This window comes from Pseudophryne corroboree, chromosome 1, assembly GCF_028390025.1.
Source record: "Pseudophryne corroboree isolate aPseCor3 chromosome 1, aPseCor3.hap2, whole genome shotgun sequence".
Lineage (NCBI taxonomy): Eukaryota > Metazoa > Chordata > Amphibia > Anura > Myobatrachidae > Pseudophryne > Pseudophryne corroboree.
Genome location: NC_086444.1, coordinates 448858756 through 448880749, shown reverse-complemented (window position 1 = coordinate 448880749; position 21994 = coordinate 448858756). Strand labels below are relative to the sequence as shown.

The 21994-nt window shown below is 45.9% G+C and overlaps 1 protein-coding gene across 2 annotated transcripts in view; it reads left to right on the top strand.

The window, feature by feature from the left end:
* The window catches only part of LRP10 (LDL receptor related protein 10), a 57007-nt gene extending 35215 nt beyond the window's left edge, over positions 1-21792 (top strand). For both annotated transcript variants that reach the window (XM_063913573.1, XM_063913572.1), the window contains exon 5: positions 19932-21792. In XM_063913573.1, the coding sequence (XP_063769643.1) occupies positions 19932-20492 (561 nt within the window). In that variant the 3' untranslated portion in view covers positions 20493-21792. The remainder of the gene's footprint in view (positions 1-19931) is intronic.
* The last annotated feature ends 202 nt before the right edge of the window (positions 21793-21994 follow it).

The window sequence follows — 21994 nt, the reverse complement described above, 5'->3', positions numbered from 1 at the left end:
TCATTGCGAGCAGGATCACAGTGGCACCTTGGCACATGCACATTGCAGTCGCAGCATATGAGCAGTCTGCTGATAATTGCCCCATTGCGTGAACATCGGTAATTATGTATAAACATAAAGTAGACCCTAAGTCACTTGTGCTCAAGCATCGGTATCTTTAAAACCTGGACTATAATGGCAGAGTTTGTGAAACTCTATCATTTTGCTTAAAAACAAAAAAACCCTACTATATTATTACATTTGATTTATACAGCAAATCACTACTAGCTAAAAATACTCTCAAATTTATTCCTACGAGCAGCAAAAAATTATTAAAAATCATAAACCGATGTGGCTTAATAAAAAAATAAAGGAACTTATGGGCAAGAAAAGGCAAGCATTTAAAAAATACAAATCTGATGGGAATGCGGAATCATTTCAGCACTATAAGGACTGTAACAAAATATGCAAAAAAGAAATAAGAGCGGCTAAAGTAGAAACTGAAAAACTAGTAGCAAAGGATAGCAAAGCAAATCCCAAAAAAATTATTTGAATAGATTAATAGCAAGAGATTAAAGAAGGAGAGTATAGGCCCTTTAAAAGACAAGTTGGGAGTCCAAAAATGATAATGACATAGCGGACACACTAAATGAGTTTTTTTTCAACAGTATTTACTAGAGAGGACCCAATTCAGGGACTAACACACAATCTCAATAATGAGAATATCCCACTGATAGGTACTTAAGTGAGGAGGTAGTCTGTGACTGATTAAAACATTTTAAAGATTAATAAGTCACCGGGGCCCGATGGAATTCACCCAAGGGTTCTAATGGAGCTTCACTCTGAACTTGCAAAACCACTATTTTTGATCTTTAAGGATTCAGTTATATCAGGTATGGTTCCCAAAGACTGGCGTATAGCAGAAGTAGTGCCTATATTCAAAAAGGGAAGTAAAGCTGAACCGGGTAATTATAGACCAGTTAGTCTTACATCTAAAGTGGGGAAAGTACTGGAAGGTATTCTAAGGGATAGTATTCAGAAGTTCCTTGAAGCCAATAAAGTCATTAAAAGGAATCAACATGGATTTGTGAAAGACAGATCCTGTCAAACCAACTTACTCGGTTTTTATGAAACAGTAAGTACAAACCTCGATCAGGGTAAAGAGGTGGATGTAATCTTTTTAGACTTTGCCAAAGCTTTTGACACAGTACCACACATGCGACTTAACTACAAGCTACAAGAAATAGGGCTAGGAAGCATAATTATGCACTTTGGTCAAAAATTGGTTAGATAATAGGGAGCAGCACGTTGTGGTTAATGGATCTCTTTCAAATTGGACTGAAGTGTTAAGTGGTGTGCCACAAGGCTTGGTATTAGGACCGCTATTGTTCAACATTTTCATTAACGACCTAACAGAAGGTCTAGAGAGCATGGTGTTAATTTTTGCAGATGATACCAAATTGTGTAAAGCTATAAATATGGAGGAGGATGCTGAGTCTCTTCAGAATGACTTAGTTAAATTAGAAGCATGGGCAGCCAAATGGAGAATGCGCTTCAACACAGACAAGTGTAAGGTAATGCACTGTGGTAGCAAGAACCAAAATAACACCTACATACTGAGTGGGGTAAAATTAGGGGATACTGTACTGGAAAAAGACTTAGGTGTTCTTATAGATAGCAAACTAAGCAGCAGTACCCAAAGTAGGATTGCAGCAAAGAAGGCTAATAAGATATTAGCATGCATAAAACAGGGAATTGATGCAAGGGACGAGGGTTTTGTGCTCCAGTTATATAAATCACTAGTGAGGCCACACCTTGAATACTGTGTACAATTCTGGGCACCGTACTACATAAAGGACATCCTGGAGCTAGAAAAGGTTCAGAGGCGGGTGACTAAACTAATTAAGGGCATGGAGACGCTGGAATACGAGGAAAGGCTTGAAAGGCTAGGTATGTTTACATTGGAAAAGAGGAGACTAAGAGGGGACATGATCAACATCTACAAATATATAAGGGGACAATACACAGAGATGGCGCGGGACCTGTTTTTGGCTAGATCAACACAGAGGACTCGTGGACACTCGCTCAGGTTAGAGGAGAGGAGATTCCGCACAATACGGTGTAAAAGCTTTTTCACGGTAAGGACAATACGTGTTTGGAATTCCCTGCCTGAGGGAATTGTAATGGCAGACTCTGTCAACACCTCTAAGAATGGGTTAGATAAATTCCTAATGGATAAGGATATCCAGGGTTATGGTGCATAGTCACGCCCTATAGGTACTATAAAAAGGGATAAAATGCAATGACATCAGTCAAAATTTGAGACAAAATAATCCGGCATAGGAGACCACAAATAGGTTGAACTCGATGGACAATTGTCTTTTTTTCAACCTTGGATACTATGCTACTACGTTACATGTACAGTAATATATATGGGCAGATATCTCTGCTGTCCATTGTCATATAATCCGCAATGAATGAAGATGGCAGCATGTCACAATTTAAGCGACTTTGAATTAGGATTCTAGAAGTTGCCAGAGAGATTAATTCCGTCTTTGAAAGCAGCCCAAAATTTCAAGGTTGTACCACAACTACAAAGCATTTATTTATTTTTCTCTAACGTCCTAGAGGATGCTGGGGACTCCGTAAGGACATGGGATAGACGGGCTCCGCAGGAGACATGGGCACTTTAAGAAAGACTTTGGATCTGGGTGTGCACTGGCTCCTCCCTCTATGCCCCTCCTCCAGACCTCAGTTTGATACTGTGCCCAGTGGAGACTGGGTGCTTTCAGGGAGCTCTCCTGAGTTTCCTGTCAAAGTTTTTTAGTTAGGTTTTTTATTTTCAGGGAGCCTGCTGGCAACAGACCCCTGCATCGAGGGATTGAGGAGAGAGAAACAGACCTACTTCTCTGAGTTTCAAGGCTCTGCTTCTTAGGCTACTGGACACCATTAGCTCCAGAGGGATTGGTACGCAGGTCTCACCCTCGCCGTCCGTCCCAGAGCCGCGCCACCGTCCTCCTCGCAGAGCCGGAAAGATAGAAGCCGGGTGAGTATAAGAAGAAAAGAAGACTTCAGAGGCGGCAGAAGACATCTTGATCTTCATAGAGGTAAAGCACAGCAGTGAAGCTGTGCGCCATTGCTCCCATTCACCTCACACACATCTGTCACTGTAAGGGTGCAGGGCGCAGGGGGGGCGCCCTGGGCAGCAATATAAACCTCTCCTGTGGCAAAAGTACATATATACATGTACAGCTGGGCACTGTGCATGTATATAAAGAGCCCCCGCCATGTTTTTAAGAATTTTGAGCGGGACAGAAGCCCGCCGCCGAGGGGGCGGGACATCTCCCTCGGCACTCACCAGCGGCATTTTCTCCACAGCACAGCGCTGAGAGGAAGCTCCCCGGACTCTCCCCTGCTTACTCACGGTGACGGAGGGTTTTCAAGAGGGGGGGGGCACATAATTGGCGCATATACACACATAAAGGCGCTACTGGGTAAACATTCTGTGTTTTTCCTGGGTCATATAGCGCTGGGGTGTGTGCTGGCATACTCTCTCTCTGTCTCTCCAAAGGGCCTGGTGGGGAACCTGTCTTCAGAAAAGAGCTTCCCTGTGTGTGTGTGGTGTGTGGGTACGCGTGTGTCGACATGTCTGAGGTTGAAGTCTCACCTAAGGAGGAGGGGGAGTGTATGAATGTAAGGTCTCCGTCGGCAGCGCCGACACCTGACTGGATGGATATGTGGAATTTCTTAAGTGCTAATGTAAATTTATTGCACAAAAGATTAGACAAAGCTGAGGCTAGGGAACAGTCAGGGAGTCAACCCATGTCTGTCCCAATGTCGCCTGGACCTTCGGGGTCTCAGAAGCGCACACTATCCCAAATAGTTGACACAGATACCGTCACGGAGTCCGACTCCAGTGTTGACTACGATGATGCAAAATTACAGCCAAAAGTGGCTAAATGTATTCGATATATGATTATTGCAATAAAATATGTTTTGCATATCACAGAGGAACCCCCTGTCCCTGACACGAGGGTACACACGTATAAAGGAAAGAAGCCTGAGGTCACCTTTCCCTCCTCACATGAGCTGAACGAATTATGCGAAAGAGCTTGGGAAACTCCAGACAAAAAACTGCCAAAGGACAGAATATGGTGGGAATCCTCCCCTAGGGTAGACAAAGCATTGACACGCTTATCAAAAAAGATAGCGCTGCCATCCCAAGATACGGCTACCCTCAAGGATCCTGCTGACCGCAAGCAGGAGGTTACCTTGAAGTCCATTTACACACATTCTGGTACGATACTCAGACCGGCAATTGCGTCGGCCTGGGTTTGTAATGCTGTAGCAGCATGGACAGATTCCTTATCAGCGGAAATTGAGACCCTAGATAACGATACCATTTTAATGACCCTAGGGCATATAAAAGATGCTGTGTTATATATGAGGGATTCTCAAAGAGACATTAGTTTACTAGGTTCCAGAATAAACGCTATGTCTATTTCTGCTAGGCGAGTCTTATGGACCCGACAGTGGACAGGTGATGCCGACTCAAAGAGGCATATGGAGTTTTTACCTTACAAGGGTGAGGAATTATTTGGAGAAGGCCTCTCGGACCTCGTCTCCGCAGCTACGGCAGGTAAATCGAATTTTTTGCCTTATGTTCCCTCACAACCTAAGAAAGCGCCTCATTATCAAATGCAGTCTTTTCGTTCAAATAAAAGCAAAAGAGTACGTGGATTGTCCTTTCTTGCCAGAGGTAAGGGCAGAGGGAAAAAGCTGCACAACACGGCTAGTTCCCAGGAACAGAAGTCCTCCCCGGCCTCTGCAAAATCCACCGCATGACGCTGGGGCTCCCCTGAGGGAGTCCGCTCCAGTGGGGGCACGTCTTCGACTTTTCAGCCACATCTGGGTTCACTCACAGGTGGATCCCTGGGCAATAGAAATTGTTTCTCAGGGATACAAGCTGGAATTCGAAGAGTGCCCCCTCGCCGGTTTTTCAAATCGGCGCTACCGACTTCTCCCCTAGAAAGGGAGATAGTGTTACATGCGATTCACAAATTGTGTCTTCAACAAGTGGTGGTCGAGGTTCCCCTGCTTCAAAGAGGGAAGGGATACTACTCAACTCTGTTTGTGGTCCCGAAACCGGACGGTTCGGTCAGACCCATTTTGAATTTAAAATCCCTGAACCTTTACTTAAAACGGTTCAAGTTCAAAATGGAATCGCTCAGAGCGGTCATCGCCAGCCTGGAAGGGGGAGATTTTATGGTATCTCTGGACATAAAGGATGCATACCTGCATGTTCCCATATATCCTCCTCATCAGGCGTACCTGAGATTTGCGGTACAGGATTGTCATTACCAATTTCAGACGTTGCCGTTTGGGCTTTCCATGGCCCCGAGGATTTTCACCAAGGTAATGGCGGAAATTATGGTGCTCCTGCGCAAGCAGGGTGTCACAATTATCCCATACTTGGACGATCCCCTTATAAAAGCGAGATCACGGGAGAAGTTGCTGAACAGCGTATCACTTTCACTGAAGGTGTTACAGCAACACGGCTGGAGTCTCAATATTCCAGAGTCGCAGCTGAATCCTACGTCTCGGTTGACCTTCTTGGGCATGATACTGGACACAGACCAGAAAAAGGTTTTTCTTCCGACAGAAAAAGCTCGAGAACTCATGACTCTGGTCAGGAACTTATTGAAGCCAAAACAGGTGTCAGTGCATCACTGCACTCTAGTCCTGGGAAAGATGGTGGCATCATACGAAGCCATTCCCTTCGGCAGGTTCCATGCGAGAACTTTCCAGTGGGACCTACTGGACAAGTGGTCCGGGTCACATCTACAAATTCATCAGCGGATCACCCTGTCCCCCAGAGCCAGGGTATCTCTCCTGTGGTGGCTGCAGAGTGCTCACCTCCTAGAGGGCCGCAGGTTCGGCATTCAGGACAGGATCCTGGTGACCACGGACGCGAGCCTCCGAGGTTGGGGAGCAGTCACACAGGGAAGAAATTTCCAAGGTCTGTGGTCAAGTCTAGAGACTTGTCTCCACATCAACATCCTGGAACTGAGGGCCATATACAACGCCCTACGTCAAGCGGAGGCATTACTTCGCGACCAACCAGTTCTGATCCAGTCAGACAACGTCACCGCAGTAGCTCATGTAAACCGCCAAGGCGGCACAAGGAGCAGAGTGGCGATGGCGGAAGCCACCAGAATTCTTTGCTGGGCGGAAAATCATGTAAGCGCACTGTCAGCAGTGTTCATTCCGGGAGTGGACAACTGGGAAGCAGACTTCCTCAGCAGACACGACCTACATCCAGGAGAGTGGGGACTTCATCAGGAAGTCTTCGCGCAGATTGCAAGTCAGTGGGGACTGCCCCAAATAGACATGATGGCGTCCCGTCTCAACAAAAAGCTACAAAGGTATTGCTCCAGGTCAAGAGACCCTTCAGGCGGTAGCTGTGGATGCCCTAGTGACACCGTGGGTGTTCCGGTCGGTCTATGTATTTCCTCCTCTTCCTCTCATACCCAAGGTGTTAAGAATAATAAGGAAAAGAGGAGTGAGAACAATCCACATTGTTCCAGATTGGCCACGAAGGACCTGGTATCCGGATCTGCAGGAGATGCTCACAGAAGATCCGTGACCTCTTCTTCTAAGACAGGACCTGTTGCAACAGGGGCCCTGTCTGTTCCAAGACTTACCGTGGCTGCGTTTGACGGCATGGCGGTTAAACGCCGGATCCTAGCGGAAAAAGGTATTCCGGATGAGGTCATTCCTACACTAATAAAGGCTAGGAAGGACGTGACATCAAAACATTATCACCGAATATGGCGAAAATATGTTTCTTGGTGTGAGGCCAGGAATGCTCCTACAGAAGAATTCCATCTGGACCGTTTTCTTCACTTCCTACAAACTGGAGTGAATTTGGGCCTAAAATTAGGATCTATTAAAGTTCAGATTTCGGCCTTATCCATTTTCTTTCAAAAGGAATTGGCCTCTCTCCCAGAAGTAAAGACGTTTGTGAAGGGAGTACTGCATATTCAGCCTCCTTTTGTACCTCCGGTGGCGCCTTGGGACCTTAACATGGTGTTAAGTTTCCTTAAGTCACATTGGTTTGAACCACTTAAAACGGTGGAGTTGAAATATCTCACTTGGAAGGTGGTTATGTTGTTAGCCTTGGCTTCGGCTAGGCGAGTTTCGGAATTAGCGGCTTTATCACATAAAAGCCCCTATCTGGTTTTCCATATGGATAGGGCGGAATTGCGGACTCGTCCTCCATTCCTACCTAAAGTGGTCTCATCTTTTCATATGAACCAACCTATTGTCGTGCCTGTGGCTACGCGTGACTTGGAGGATTACGAGTCCCTTGATGTGGTCAGGGCTTTGAAAATTTACGTGGCCAGAACGGCTAGAGTCAGGAAGACAGAAGCACTGTTTGTCCTGTATGCAGCCAACAAGGTTGGCGCTCCCGCTTCAAAGCAGACTATTGCTCGCTGGATCTGTAACACGATTCAGCAGGCGCATTCTACGGCAGGATTGCCGTTACCAAAATCGGTTAAGGCCAATTCCACTAGGAAGGTGGGTTCTTCTTGGGCGGCTGCCCAGGGGTCTTGGCACTACAGCTGTGCCGAGCTGCTACTTGGTCGGGGTCAAACACCTTTGCAAAGTTCTATAAGTGTGATACCCTGGCTGAGGAGGACCTCCTGTTTGCTCAATTGGTGCTGCAGAGTCATCCGCACTCTCCCGCCCGTTTGGGAGCTTTGGTATAATCCCCATGGTCCTTACGGAGTCCACAGCATCCACTAGGACGTTAAAGAAAATAAGATTTTAAACCTACTGGTAAATCTTTTTCTCGTAGTCCGTAGAGGATGCTGGGTGCCCGTCCCAAGTGCGTACTACTTCTGCAAGACTTGTATATAGTTATTGCTTACATAAGGGTTATGTTATAGTTTCATCGGTTTTGGACCGATGCTATGTTGTTTTTTCATACTGTTAACTAGATAGTATATCACAAGTTATATGGTGTGATTGGTGTGGCTGGTATGAATCTTGCCCTTGGATTAACTAAAATCCTTTCCTCGTACTGCCAGTCTCCTCTGGGCACAGTTTCTCTAACTGAGGTCTGGAGGAGGGGCATAGAGGGAGGAGCAAGTGCACACCCAGACCTAAAGTCTTTCTTAAAGTGCCCATGACTCCTGCGGAGCCCGTCTATCCCATGGTCCTTACGGAGTCCCCAGCATCCTCCTACGGACTACGAGAAAAAGATTTACCGGTAGGTTTAAAATCTTATTATTTATTTATTACCAGTTATTTATATAGCGCACACACATTCCGCAGCACTTTTACAGAGAATATTTGCCCATTCACATCAGTCCCTGCCCCAGTGGAGCTTACAATCTATATTCCCTATCACATGTACACACAGACACATTCACGCTAGGGTTAATTTGTGTTGGGAGCCAATTATACTGCCAGTATATTTTTGGTATTGTGGGAGGAAACCCACACAAGTACAGGGAGAATATACAAACTCTGCACAGTTAGGGCCATGGTGGGAATCGAACCCATGACCTCAGTGCTGTGAGGCAGTAATGCTAACCATTACACCATCCGTACTGCCACATTAGTGAAGACATCCAGCTTCTGGTACAACTGTGGCCAACAAAAAACTCTGGATGATTGTGCACTGCACCATCTGGCACACATTGTAACATCCTACTGGCGAGTAATATTGCTGCAGATAACAGTAACATTTTATGCTGGGGCTACACGTAACATCAGTGTTCGAACAGTGCAACGTTCCCATTTTTGTATGGGGTACAGGAGCAGACAGCCCACTCTGTTCCATTGCTGGCCCCACGGTTCAAGGCTCTTTGCATCGCCATGGCTCGTGAACACCACCAGATGACTGGAAATGTAGCATGGTTCAACAAGTTGAGGTTGCAACTGTTTTGGCAGATAGTCAATTACATGTGTAGATGAAACCCCACAAGGCAATGGAACCCACATGCCAACAAGAGACTGTACAGGGCAGCAGTGGCTCTGTTATGGTGTAAAATGTTTTCAGTTGTAACGCATTACCCCCGATACATCAGCAGACATCACTAAATGGGGAACATTATGTAACAGTCCTTGTTGATCATCGTAGCCGTTCTTGCCATGCATTCACTCATTCACTCAGATGGAAGTGGGGGCACAAGTCTGTAGCCATCAGTGTGTGGCTGGAGGAGCATTCCTCAGAGCTTGGCCCCCTCATTCGCTGGATTGAACCTAATAGAACATGTCTGGAATGCAGTTCAAATGTTCCACCATTGGTAAATATAAAGAAACTGTTGATCACTATTTATGAGATATGGCGTACATTATCTACACAGAGCTCATGGAGTTCATGCCTTGTTGCTTTGCTGCTGTAGTCCGATCGAAAGGACATACGCGTTACTAGATAGGTGTCTCTGTTTTTCTGGCACATGTACAATACTAAATTTTATATAATAAGTGAATAACAAATTGACAGAGTATAAACTGAACATAGAGTAGCAGATCTATTGACAATACTCTAACCATCAGAGTTGGTCAACTGTAAAGTTGGTCAGTTCCCAGGAGCGTGGGCTTGAGAAACAGGTGCAGAGTTAGGAAGGAAAACACAAGTAGAGAGGGTTCATGAGCCACAAATAGGCGACACTATGTGGAGTAGAGATGGCAGCTGAGATGTTTGAATGCAAAAGTGAGTTTTGAGGATACGTTTGATGCCTTGGAGGCTAGCGATTAATCTAATAGGACAAGGCAGTGTGTGTTCCATAAGTAGGAAACGGCATGGACAAATCCCACCGGCTGAAGTGTAAAGAGGTAATCAGTGTGGTAGTGAGACTTCGGTCATTGGCAAACAGAGTGGTGTGTTTGTAGAAATGAGGTTGGATGTAGGGGGAGAGGAGTGGCTGAAGTCTTTATAGTTCAGGATAATGAGCCTAGAGTATATAGAGGTATACAGAGGGTTGGCTGAGGTAGAGCTGCGAGAGTGGAAAATAAGTTGTGCAGCAGTGTGTAGGATAAATTGAAGGGTGAGGGGGAGACGTAGGAAGTCCAGAGATGAGGTTACAGTTGTTGATAATGAGGTAGCAAATTAGTCTTTTGGTTGCTACCAAGGTGAGAAAGGAGCAATACTGAAGATGTGGAGGTGGAAGCGGCTGTAATGGTAGAGATGCTCGCTATGAGGAGTGAAGGGGAGCAGGATTCCCAGGCAGAAGACTTGAAGGACAGAGACATGCCTATTGCCTTCAGTATAGAGAGAAGAGGGGACTCTAGAAAGAGAGGTGGGGGAGGATAGTCAGTAATTTCAGTATTAAGGGGGTCATTCAGATCTGATCACTGGGCAGCGATTTTTGCAGTCCTGCGATCAGATAGTTACCGCCTACAGGGGGAGTGTTTTTTCGCTGTGCAAGTGTGCGAGCGCCTGTGTAGCAGAGCTGCACAAACTGATTTTGTGCAGTCTCTGCGCAGCCCAGTACTTGCACAGGAAGAGTGATCGAATCCTGATGATTGGGGCCGAAGTTGACATCAGAGATCCTCCCTGAAAACTGTTAGTTGCCACTCACAAACGGCCTCTTCCTGCAATCTCCTTGTGAACGCGTGTGCGAATAGATCCTTCGCACAATCCCGTCACAGCGCCGATGCCCGTTGCAACCATGCAACGCCCGGTACGGTGCATGCGCAGTTCGGATCTGATCGTCCGCTGTGCGAAAACGCACAGCAGCGATCAGATCTGAATGATCCCCTAAACCTATAGGGCCAAATGTGATGGGGATCAATCTTTTAAAGGCAAAACCATGTTGCTTGTGCGATTTAAAAACAAAAAAGGGTTGCTATAAATCGTATGTGAAAAAATTCCCACTTTTCCAAACACTGACCTGATTGCTTTTGGTCCATTGAGCTTAGAAAGCGCTGGGACATCTGGGATGAGATAGAAAACTGGAGACATGAGACAGGAGAGAGGGGGAGTGGAAGAATAGTACTGTAGTCCAAGAACAGATCGTTGAGACTACTGTAGGTTAGGTATGAGGGGGAAAAAGTGGAGTCAGAAGTAGATACAAAGAATGAGAGACGTCGCAAGGATTATCATCTTTTTATTTTCAGATTCCTAGACAGGTGACAGTCAAAGCCGTACTAGGGTTACTAACCTTTATCTCTCACAGCCTCCATTGCATGTGATATATCATCAGATGTGTTAAATGTTATCCCATAGATATGGTTTTCAAGTCTCCGCAGGTTAGACAAATAGTGACAGATTGGGAGAAAGCATGAGCCCCAGTATGGTCTGGTAAGGAGCGTGATAGTGAGAATTCCGTAATGCTCACCAGGTGCTAATAAGTGATTATTATTATTTTTTTATTTTTTTTTATGGACACGGATGGTCATTCCGAGTTGATCGCTAGCTGCATTTGTTCGCAGCGCAGTGATCAGGCTAAAAAACGGCAGTTCTGCGCATGCGTATGCGACGCAATGCGCATGCGCGATGTACGGGCACAACGAACGATGCAGTTTTGCACAGGGTCTAGCGATGCATTTCAGTCGCAATGCTTGCCGCAGAGTGATTGACATGAAGTGGGCGTTTCTGGGTGGCAACTGACCGTTTTCAGGGAGTGTTCAGAAAAACAAAGGCGTGGCTGGGCGGGTGTGTGATGTCAAATCCGGAACCAAATAGTCTGAAGTGATCGCAAGCGCTGAGTAGGTTTTGAGCTACTCAAACTACACACAAAAAATTTGCAGGCGCTCTACGATACAACCGTTCGCACTTCTGCTAAGCTAAAATACACTCCCAGTGGGCGGCACCATAGCGTTTGCACGGCTGCTAAAAACTGCTAGCGAGCGAACAACTCGGAATGACCCCCATTGTCATTCGTTTAAATCACTCTTCATTTAAGATACACATTACTCAGCAGGCATACCTGGTACTCACTCGCAACCTAACGCATGTAGCTATTTGCTCCTGCATTGGAAGATTGATAATTGTAAATATATGACACTAGTTGTAATAGTTTAAAATTATTGTGGCTAAGCAGATCTATGTAGTTTGTGTCTGCATGGGGTTGTGTGTGCGGGTGTAGCTAAAATGCATGGACAACCTGACCACATGCGGTTTGTGTCCTTGCATAGCAAAGCCTGGTGGTGGTTACTGCTTTTGTTGGGCTATTCCATGCTATTTTTTGTTTAAATGTATCTATTTTTAGTAAAGACATGTGCTGATGGTCAGGACCTGTCCTAAGAAGTGTATTAGGACATGCATCTCCACATTTTTGTCTTGTATAGCCATTTGTAGCATTCCTAATTTTGTTCTTGGTCAGGTGGTTTGTCGCCTGCAAAGTTGAGTCAGATCTGGATTTCAGTACTGCTAGAGTTTTGTGATCAGTGACAACTGTACATGTGGTAATATGAACCCGGCTTAGGTTATATTGGTCATTTGGGGCCTCACAGATGTCACTGGTTCCTAGTAAAGTTATAGGTTGCAATTTATGAATATTTGCTTTGCTCATAAAAACGTCAGCCTCCCCTATACAGGCCATTGGCACTAGTTAGAGTGAGACGCACACTGACACATCATGCGGTTTGTCAAACATCACAGTATGTATGGCCCATAAATTATGGCAATACCTAATGATAATCCAGTTGTATTTGAAAGAGTAATTATTATTTTGGTAAATGTGTTAAAATGACCATAGATGACTGCTTTCATGCTGTGTGTCCTTGGTCATCTTCTGATGGATTCCAGTCATACCAAAAGCAATCTGACCTCTCAGCCATAGCATCCCATCCACGTGTGGTTAGCTATGTGTGTGGCCAGATGATCACTGATCAGGCTGTGTGGTACATTGACCTGCGTGTGGCTGGCTAAAGATCATGAACGCTAACAAAAGTATATGCATTATCTTCCTTTCTTCACATGATGTAACATTGTAACGGAACAACTTAGGTTAGCTCTAGTGACATGACCGTATACACTACAGTATATTGTAATGTGCACGACTGACACATACATTTTATTATAAAGGACTATTAACATAGGGAGATGGAGACATTTGACCATAGCCTACAATGTGAATCAACATTACATGTGAATGATCATTAATCTCATTTCTTGTGACAGGGATGCAGGTTGTAATCACATTGTGAGATTTTATTATTTTGCGTTTTTGTCATTTTACTCCAGCTTGGAGATACTCTAATGTTTGTACACTTTTATATAGATTAGCCTCCTCTTCAGTGTATCCTATGCAGACTGCAAGCTTCCACTATTAATGAGAGGGAATGTTGAGTGGGTAGTGTGAAATCGGACAAGAAACTGGAGGATGCGGCACAGAGGATTGCTCACTTAATGGTTGCAGGAAAATTCATAAATCTCAACACCTACAGGACTGGTTTACAATAGAAACACAAAGAGGAGCATAAAAAGAAAGAAATGCGCGCACACAGTAATTCTCAGTGAGAGTCCCACACGGACACCACCAATCACTTAAATGACTGACTATTGTATTGTGATGAAATAAAGACCATGCTTACCAGAACACACCTCTCAAAATGAATAATCTTTGTGCTCCATCTAGGGGCTGTGGGAATGAAGCCCAGGCTTTTCCAGTTTTTTCTCTCTGGGGCAGCTGTGTTGGGCAAAAAAGGAAGACATTTTTTTCTTGATTATATATTTAAGTACATGCTTTTTCTTTGTAGTACAAAAACATATACTGTACTAAATGATTACTATAGCTTGTCTGCAATTTATAGGATGATGATAGTCTCCGAGAAATGTTAGTAGCAATAGCTGGAGAGCCACATGTTGGCCAGACCGGTCTTATAAAGGGTATCTAGTTATTCTCTCCCAGCAGGCTGTGCCCCTTTTAGGATGAAGGAGTGGACTGTTACAGAATTTGATTTGCCAGTTTTGAGTTATTAATGCTCCTCTACTAGACTAATACAAGGGACTGATGCTACTATTTTTAAACTCAGATTTTCCTACTAGAGGGAACTGAACTGGTTTATGCAGTGTATATGCTTTTCTCTAACGTCCTAGTGGATGCTGGGGACTCCGTAAGGACCATGGGGATAGACGGGCTCCGCAGGAGACATGGGCACTTTAAGAAAGAATTTAGATTCTGGTGTGCACTGGCTCCTCCCTCTATGCCCCTCCTCCAGACCTCAGTTTGATACTGTGCCCAGACGAGCTGGGTGCTTTTCAGTGAGCTCTCGAGTTTTTGCTGAGAGAAAGTATTTTGTTAGGTTTTTTATTTTCAGGGAGCTCTGCTGGCAACAGACTCCCTGCATCGTGGGACTGAGGGGAGAGAAGCAGCCCTACTCTCTGAAGCTATGTCCTGCTTCTTAGGCTACTGGACACCATTAGCTCCGGAGGGATCGGTACGCAGGATCTCACCCTCGCCGTCCGGTCCCGGAGCAGCGCCGCCGTCCCCCTCGCAGAGCCGGAAGACAGAAGCCGGGTGAGTATGAGAAGCAAAGAAGACTTCACAGGCGGCAGAAGACTGTGTTCTTCACTGAGGTAACGCACAGCACTGCAGCTGTGCGCCATTGCTCCACACACCTACACATACTCCGGTCACTGTAAGGGTGCAGGGCGCGGGGGGGGCGCCCTGGGCAGCATTTGGGACCTCTTTTGGCAAAGTTAAGCATATATACAGCTGGGCACTGTATATATGTATGAGCCCCCGCAAAAAAATTGCATATTTAAGCGGGACAGAAGCCCGCCGCCGAGGGGGCGGGGCTTCTTCCTCAGCACTCACCAGCACCATTTTTTTCTCCACAGCTCCGCTGAGAGGAAGCTCCCCAGGCTCTCCCCTGCAGATGCACGGTAGAAGAGGGTAAAAAGAGAGGGGGGGCACATAATTAGGCGCAAAAAGCAATATAAACAGCAGCTACTAGGTTAACATTAAGTTACTGTGTTATTCCTGGGTTTATAGCGCTGGGTGTGTGCTGGCATACTCTCTCCTCTGTCTCTCCAAAGGGCCTTGTGGGGGAACTGTCTTCAGAGAGGGCATTCCCTGTGTGTGTGGTGTCGGTACGCTTGTGTCGACATGTCTGATGAGGAAGGCTATGTGGAAGCAGAGCGGGAGCAAATGAATGTGGGGTCGCCGCCGACGGCGCCGACACCTGATTGGATGGATATGTGGTAGGTTTTAAATGATAATGTTAATTCCTTGCATAAAAAGTTAGAAAAAGCTGAAGCCTCGGGACAGTCAGGGTCCCAACCCGTGCCTGATCCTATGTCGCAGAGGCTGTCAGGGTCTCAGAAGCGCCCACTATCCCAAACTGTTGACACAGATACCGACATGGATTCTGACTCCAGTGTCGATTACGATGATGCAAAGTTACAGCCAAAATTGGCTAAATCCATCCGTTATATGATTATAGCAATTAAGGATGTGTTGCACATCACAGAGGAAACCCCAGTCCCTGACAAGAGGGTGCATATGTATGGGGAAAAGAAGCCGGAGGTAACTTTTCCCGCCTCACACGAGCTAAATGAGTTATGTGAAAAGGCTTGGGAATCTCCAGATAAAACACTGCAGATTTCCAAAAGGATTCTTATGGCGTATCCTTTCCCGCCAACGGACAGGTTACGCTGGGAATCCTCCCCTAGGGTGGACAAAGCTTTAACACGCTTATCCAAGAAGGTAGCCCTGCCATCACAGGATACGGCTACCCTTTTAAGATGCTGCGGATCGCAAACAGGAGGTTACCCTGAAGTCCATTTATACACATTCAGGTACCTTACTGAGGCCGGCAATCGCGTCGGCCTGGGTGTGTAGTGCTGTAGCAGCATGGATGGATAACTTATCTGAGGAAATTGATACCTTGGACAAGGATACTGTATTGTTGACCCTGGGGCATATTAAAGACGCTGTCCTATATATGAGAGATGCTCAAAGAGACATTAGTCTACTGGGTTCTAGAATAAATGTTATGTCGATTTCTGCCAGAAGGGTCCTGTGGACTCTGCAATGGACAGGTGATGCCGACTCAAAAAGGCATATGGAGGTTTTACCTTACAAGGGTGAGGAATTTGGGGAGGGTCTCTCGGACCTGGTCTCCACAGCTACTGCTGGAAAGTCAAATTTTTTGCCTTTTATTCCCTCACAGCCTAAGAGAGCACCGTATTATCAAATGCAGTCCTTTCGATCACAAAGAAACAAGAAAGTCCGAGGTGCGTCCTTTCTTGCCAGAGGCAGGGGCAGAGGTAAGAAGCTGCACAAAACAGCTAGTTCCCAGGAACAGAAGTCCTCCCCGGCCTCTACAAAACCACCGCATGACGCTGGGGCTCCACAGGCGGAGCTAGGCCCGGTGGGGGCACGTCTTCGAAATTTCAGCCACAAGTGGGTTCACTCCCAGGTGGATCCCTGGGCGATAGAAATTGTGTCTCAGGGATAAAAGCTGGAATTCGAAGAGATGCCTCCTCACTGATACCTCAAATCGGCCCTACCAGCTTCCCCCCACGAGAGGGAAATAGTGTTAACTGCAATTCACAAATTGTATCTTCAACAGGTGGTGGTCAAGGTTCCCCTCCTTCAACAGGGAAGGGGTTATTATTCGACCATGTTTGTAGTCCCGAAACCGGACGGTTCGGTCAGACCCATATTGAATTTAAAATCCCTGAACATATACCTGAAAAGGTTCAAGTTCAAGATGGAATCGCTGAGAGCGGTCATCGCAAGCCTGGAAGGGGGGGATTTTATGGTGTCTCTGGACATAAAGGATGCATACCTTCATGTCCCCATTTATCCACCTCATCAGGCGTACCTCAGATTTGTGGTACAGGATTGTCATTACCAATTTCAGACGTTGCCGTTTGGTCTCTCCACGGCACCGAGAATATTTACCAAGGGAATGGCGGAAATGATGGTACTCCTGCGGAAGCAAGGGGTCACCATTATCCCGTACTTGGACGATCTCCTCATAAAAGCGAGATCAAGAGAGCAGTTGCTGAACAGCGTCGCACTTTCTCTGGAAGTGTTACGGCAACACGGCTGGATTCTGAATATTCCAAAGTCGCAGTTGGTTCCTACGACTCGTCTGCCTTTCCTGGGCATGATTCTAGACACAGACCAGAAAAGGGTTTATCTCCCGATAGAGAGACCTCAGGAACTCATGACTCTGGTCAGGAACCTATTAAAACCAAAACAGGTGTCAGTACATCACTGCACCCGAGTCCTGGGAAAGATGGTGGCATCATACGAGGCCATTCCCTTCGGCAGGTTCCATGCGAGGACCTTTCAATGGGACTTACTGGACAAGTGGTCCGGATCACATCTTCAGATGCATCAGTTAATCACCCTATCCCCCAGGGCCAGGGTGTCACTCCTGTGGTGGCTGCAGAGCGCTCACCTTCTCGAGGGCCGCAGATTCGGCATTCAGGACTGGGTCCTGGTGACCACGGACGCAAGCCTCCAAGGTTGGGGAGCAGTCACACAGGGAAGAAATTTCCAAGGTCTGTGGTCAAGTCAAGAGACTTGCCTTCACATCAACATCCTGGAACTAAGGGCCATGTACAACGCCCTACATCAAGCGGAGACCCTGCTTCGCGACCAACCGGTTCTGATTCAGTCAGACAACACCACCGCAGTGGCTCATGTAAACCGACAAGGCGGCACAAGGAGCAGGGTGGCGATGGCGGAAGCCACCAGAATTCTTCGCTGGGCGGAGAATCACGTATGCGCACTGTAGGCAGTGTTCATCCCGGGAGTGGACAACTGGGAAGCAGACTTCCTCAGCAGACACTACCTCCACCCGGGAGAGTGGGGACTTCATCAGGAAGTCTTCGCACAGATTACAAGTCGGTGAGAACTGCCACAGGTGGACATGATGGCATCCCGCCTCAACAAAAAGCTACAGAGGTATTGCGCCAGGTCAAGAGACCCTCAGGCGATAGCTGTGGACGCCCTGGTGACACCGTGGGTGTTCCAGTCGGTCTGTGTATTTCCTCCTCTTCCTCTCATACCCAAGGTGCTGAGGATAATAAGAAAAAGAGGAGTGAGAACAATCCTCATTGTTCCAGATTGGCCACGAAGGACTTGGTATCCAGATCTGCAAGAAATGCTCACAGAGGACCCGTGGCCTCTTCCTCTAAGACAGGACTTGTTGCAACAGGGGCCCTGTCTGTTCCAAGACTTACCGCGGCTGCGTTTGACGGCATGGCGGTTGAATGCCGGATCCTAGCAGAGAAAGGCATTCCGGATGACGTCATTCCTACGCTGATAAAGGCTAGGAAGGACGTGACAGCTCAACATTATCACTGTATATGGCGAACATATGTTGCTTGGTGTGAGGCCAGGAATGCTCCTACGGAGGATTTCCAGCTGGTCCGTTTCCTTCACTTCCTACAGTCCGGAGTGAATTTGGGCCTAAAATTGGGTTCCATTAAGGTCCAGATTTCGGCCCTATCCATTTTCTTTCAAAAGGAGTTGGCTTCTCTACCTGAAGTTCAGACGTTTGTAAAGGGAGTGCTGCATATTTAGCCTCCTTTTGTGCCTCCAGTGGCACCTTGGGATCTTAACGTGGTGTTAAGTTTCCTGAAATCCCACTGGTTTGAACCACTTAAAACGGTGGAGTTGAAATATCTCACGTGGAAGGTGGTCATGCTATTAGCCTTGCCTTCGGCTAGGCGTGTGTCAGAGTTGGCGGCTTTGTCACATAAAAGCCCCTATCTGGTTTTTCATGTGGATAGAGCAGAATTGCGGACCCGTCCACAATTTCTGCCGAAAGTGGTTTCATCTTTTCATATAAACCAACCTATTGTGGTGCCTGTGGCTACTACTGACTTGGAGGATTCTGAGTTGCTTGATGTGGTCAGGGCTTTGAAGGTTTATGTAGCCAGAACGGCTAGGGTCAGGAAAACAGAGTCGTTGTTTATCCTGTATGCATCCAACAAGCTTGGTGCTCCTGCTTCAAAGCAAACTATTGCTCACTGGATCTGTAACACGATTCAGTAGGCTCATTCTGCGGCTGGATTGCCGCTGCCAAAATCAGTTAAGGCCCATTCCACTAGGAAGGTGGGCTCTTCTTGGGCGGCTGCCCGAGAGGTCTCGGCATTACAACTTTGCAGAGCGGCTACTTGGTCAGGTTCAAACACTTCTGCAAAGTTCTACAATTTTGATACCCTGGCTGAGTAGGACCTCTTTTTTGCTCATTCGGTGCTGCAGAGTCATCCGCACTCTCCCGCCCGTTTGGGAGCTTTGGTATAATCCCCATGGTCCTTACGGAGTCCCCAGCATCCACTAGGACGTTAGAGAAAATAAATTTTACTTACTGGTAAATCTATTTCTCGTAGTCCGTAGTGGATGCTGGGCGTCCGTCCCAAGTGCAGACTTCTTCTGCAATGCTTGTATATAGTTATTGCTTCAATAAGGGTTATGTTATGGTTGCATCAGGGTTTGACCTGATGCTCTGTTGTTTGTCATACTGTTAACTGGTTGTTTTCACATGTTATACGGTATGATTGGTGTGGCTGGTATGAATCTTGCCCTGGATTACCAAAATCCTTTCCTTGTACTGTCAGCTCTTCTGGGCACAGTTTCTCTAACGGAGGTCTGGAGGAGGGACATAGAGGGAGGAGCCAGTGCACACCAGAACCTAAATTATTTCTTAAAGTGCCCATGTCTCCTGCGGAGCCAGTCTGTCCCCATGGTCCTTATGGAGTCCCCAGCATCCACTACGGACTACGAGAAATAGATTTACCAGTAAGTAAAATCTTTTTATTTATTTTTTTTAATATATATTTATAGTCTTGGAATAACAGGGCTATTCCAAGAAATATATTGAAGGTACAGTATAAGGGAAGAAGCCAGAAAAGTTAGTGAGATTACCCTAATGAGTTTGAAATATTTCTCATGCCACTTACTGGAAACTTTTTACCAAATTTTATGGACTGTGTAATAATAAATAATTTTCCTTTATCGCAGGGCTCATTCATGGGGAATCTTCGTAGTCTACTGCAGTTCCTAAATCAGGCACCACCCCTTCCTCCAGGAGGCCAAAATGAGCTACCAAGACGACGCCCACCCCGTCCTGTTAGACGCCTTCTCCGCCGACTCCGAAGATGGGGACTCCTTCCTCCTCGTACACAAGGGACACAAACTGAGCCACCTCAGGATCAGAGACCCGGTTCTTCACCACTGGCATCAGAAGGCAGTGACCCCTCCTCAGCTTCACTGTTACAAGTGAAGACTCCTTTAGTACCTCCTGATTTTTCCGTTTCTCTGACTGAGCCTTCTGTTAATCCTCATTACATCTTCCCAGCTGAGGATAGGAGTGGACTGATGATGGGAATGGTACAAGTCGTCAGGGAAAGGATCTTTCAACCCCTGGGTGGAGAGGTTCTTTCAGAGGCAAGAAGAAGCGAGAGGTTTGGGGAGGGGGGTGAGGAACTAGAAAGGCCTGAAGAAGAGGATGAAATGTTGTTGTTGCCATTGACTGAGAGTTTTGATGGGGGATCTGAAGATGTGGGATTAATTGTATGTTAGCACTGCTTGTGCTGTATCCTCTTTACTTTTGCCTAATTACACACTCCTAATTTGCTATGCTGACTGGATATTCACCCAAGCTTTTAATTCCCCACCAATCAGTGAGACTTATTTTATGATTGCAACAAATAGCTGGAGAGAATAATTCGTGCAGACAATGGTGGCAAGGAAATCATGTGCCAATGAGGGGATTTGTTACAGATATGGAACCCAGTCTCAGGCAGTGGTAGATGCACACCTGTACCATGAATTCGTCTTCAGCTGCTCAACATACTTTAAGTCACAGTAATAGATACTGGAAAATGAAGCTGTAGTACATTTGTAAAGGGTTTGTAGATATTGTTGCAACCTTAGGGGACAAAATAAAACCACTCTGCCAGTTAGATTTATAATCCTTGGGAAATTATCCATTATGCTGAGATTTTTATAGTCGCTATTCGCTTGGAATTACCTTATTCCAGCCTGTATCAAAGAGATTTGATAGGTCAAAAACCAAAAAATGTGGAGTAGAATGACTTGCATGCCGGTCTTCTGCAAAGTACTTTCTTATGTGCTAGAGTTGAAGAATCACTATAGTGAGAGGTTGGAGACCTGATTGAGGCCATGACTCTACAACCTTCAATTCCGTTACCTTGCAGGATTGAAATAATGTTTTCCGATGAAGTTAATGAACCTCCAGTTAATGTGTACATGAATTATTTTAATTAAATTTGGATAATGAACCGTTTTAAGACGATATTTTATTGCAAAGCTTTGCAATAAGGTATTTCTGTTTATTTTGTTTCACTAGGATGTAATGTTAATATTGATCATGGTTCCACAGTGTACCCATTTGCTGTCACTTTGACTTCATTTCCATCTCTTTATGCTGTTCTGACAATCGGTAGAGTGAAATTCTTCACGTTATACTCACTTCCGTCACTCTGAAGATGAATCACCCTTAGCAAGCCTCCCCAAGTTGTATGTGTGGAAATAAGATTAATGTTTTATTTTTCTATTAAAAATAAATTGCTGAGGTATTCTGTTTTGTCAGTGCACCCAGTATACAGTGGTCCATGCCAGATTTGTGCTCCATTCTCCCTGCACAAGGTGTTCTATGTGGTAATTTATACTTTTGCAGCTATTCAGTTCTGCACTTCTTCACCTACAGACACTCGGAACCCCATAGGTTGGATGGATTTTATTTTGTTACAGAATGGGTTAATGACTGGTGTGAGTTTGTAAGCTGTGCTGACTAAATTATTTATTTTCTGTGACTTTGTAAAAATAAATCTTTGTGCTGAAGCATATTGTCAAGTCACCTGTACAGTCAATGTGTTACTTCCTACATACCATTTAGATTAAATTAGAGATGGCATATTTTTTATGAATTCTATCTCTAGATATGAGGGGGTACTCAAAAGAAACAGGAATCATGTTCTAGAGGGCGGGGTGCTTGTAGTACGGGCATCCATCACTAGATGAATGTGTGTGGAACCCTTTTGAGCCAGTATTCCCGCTGA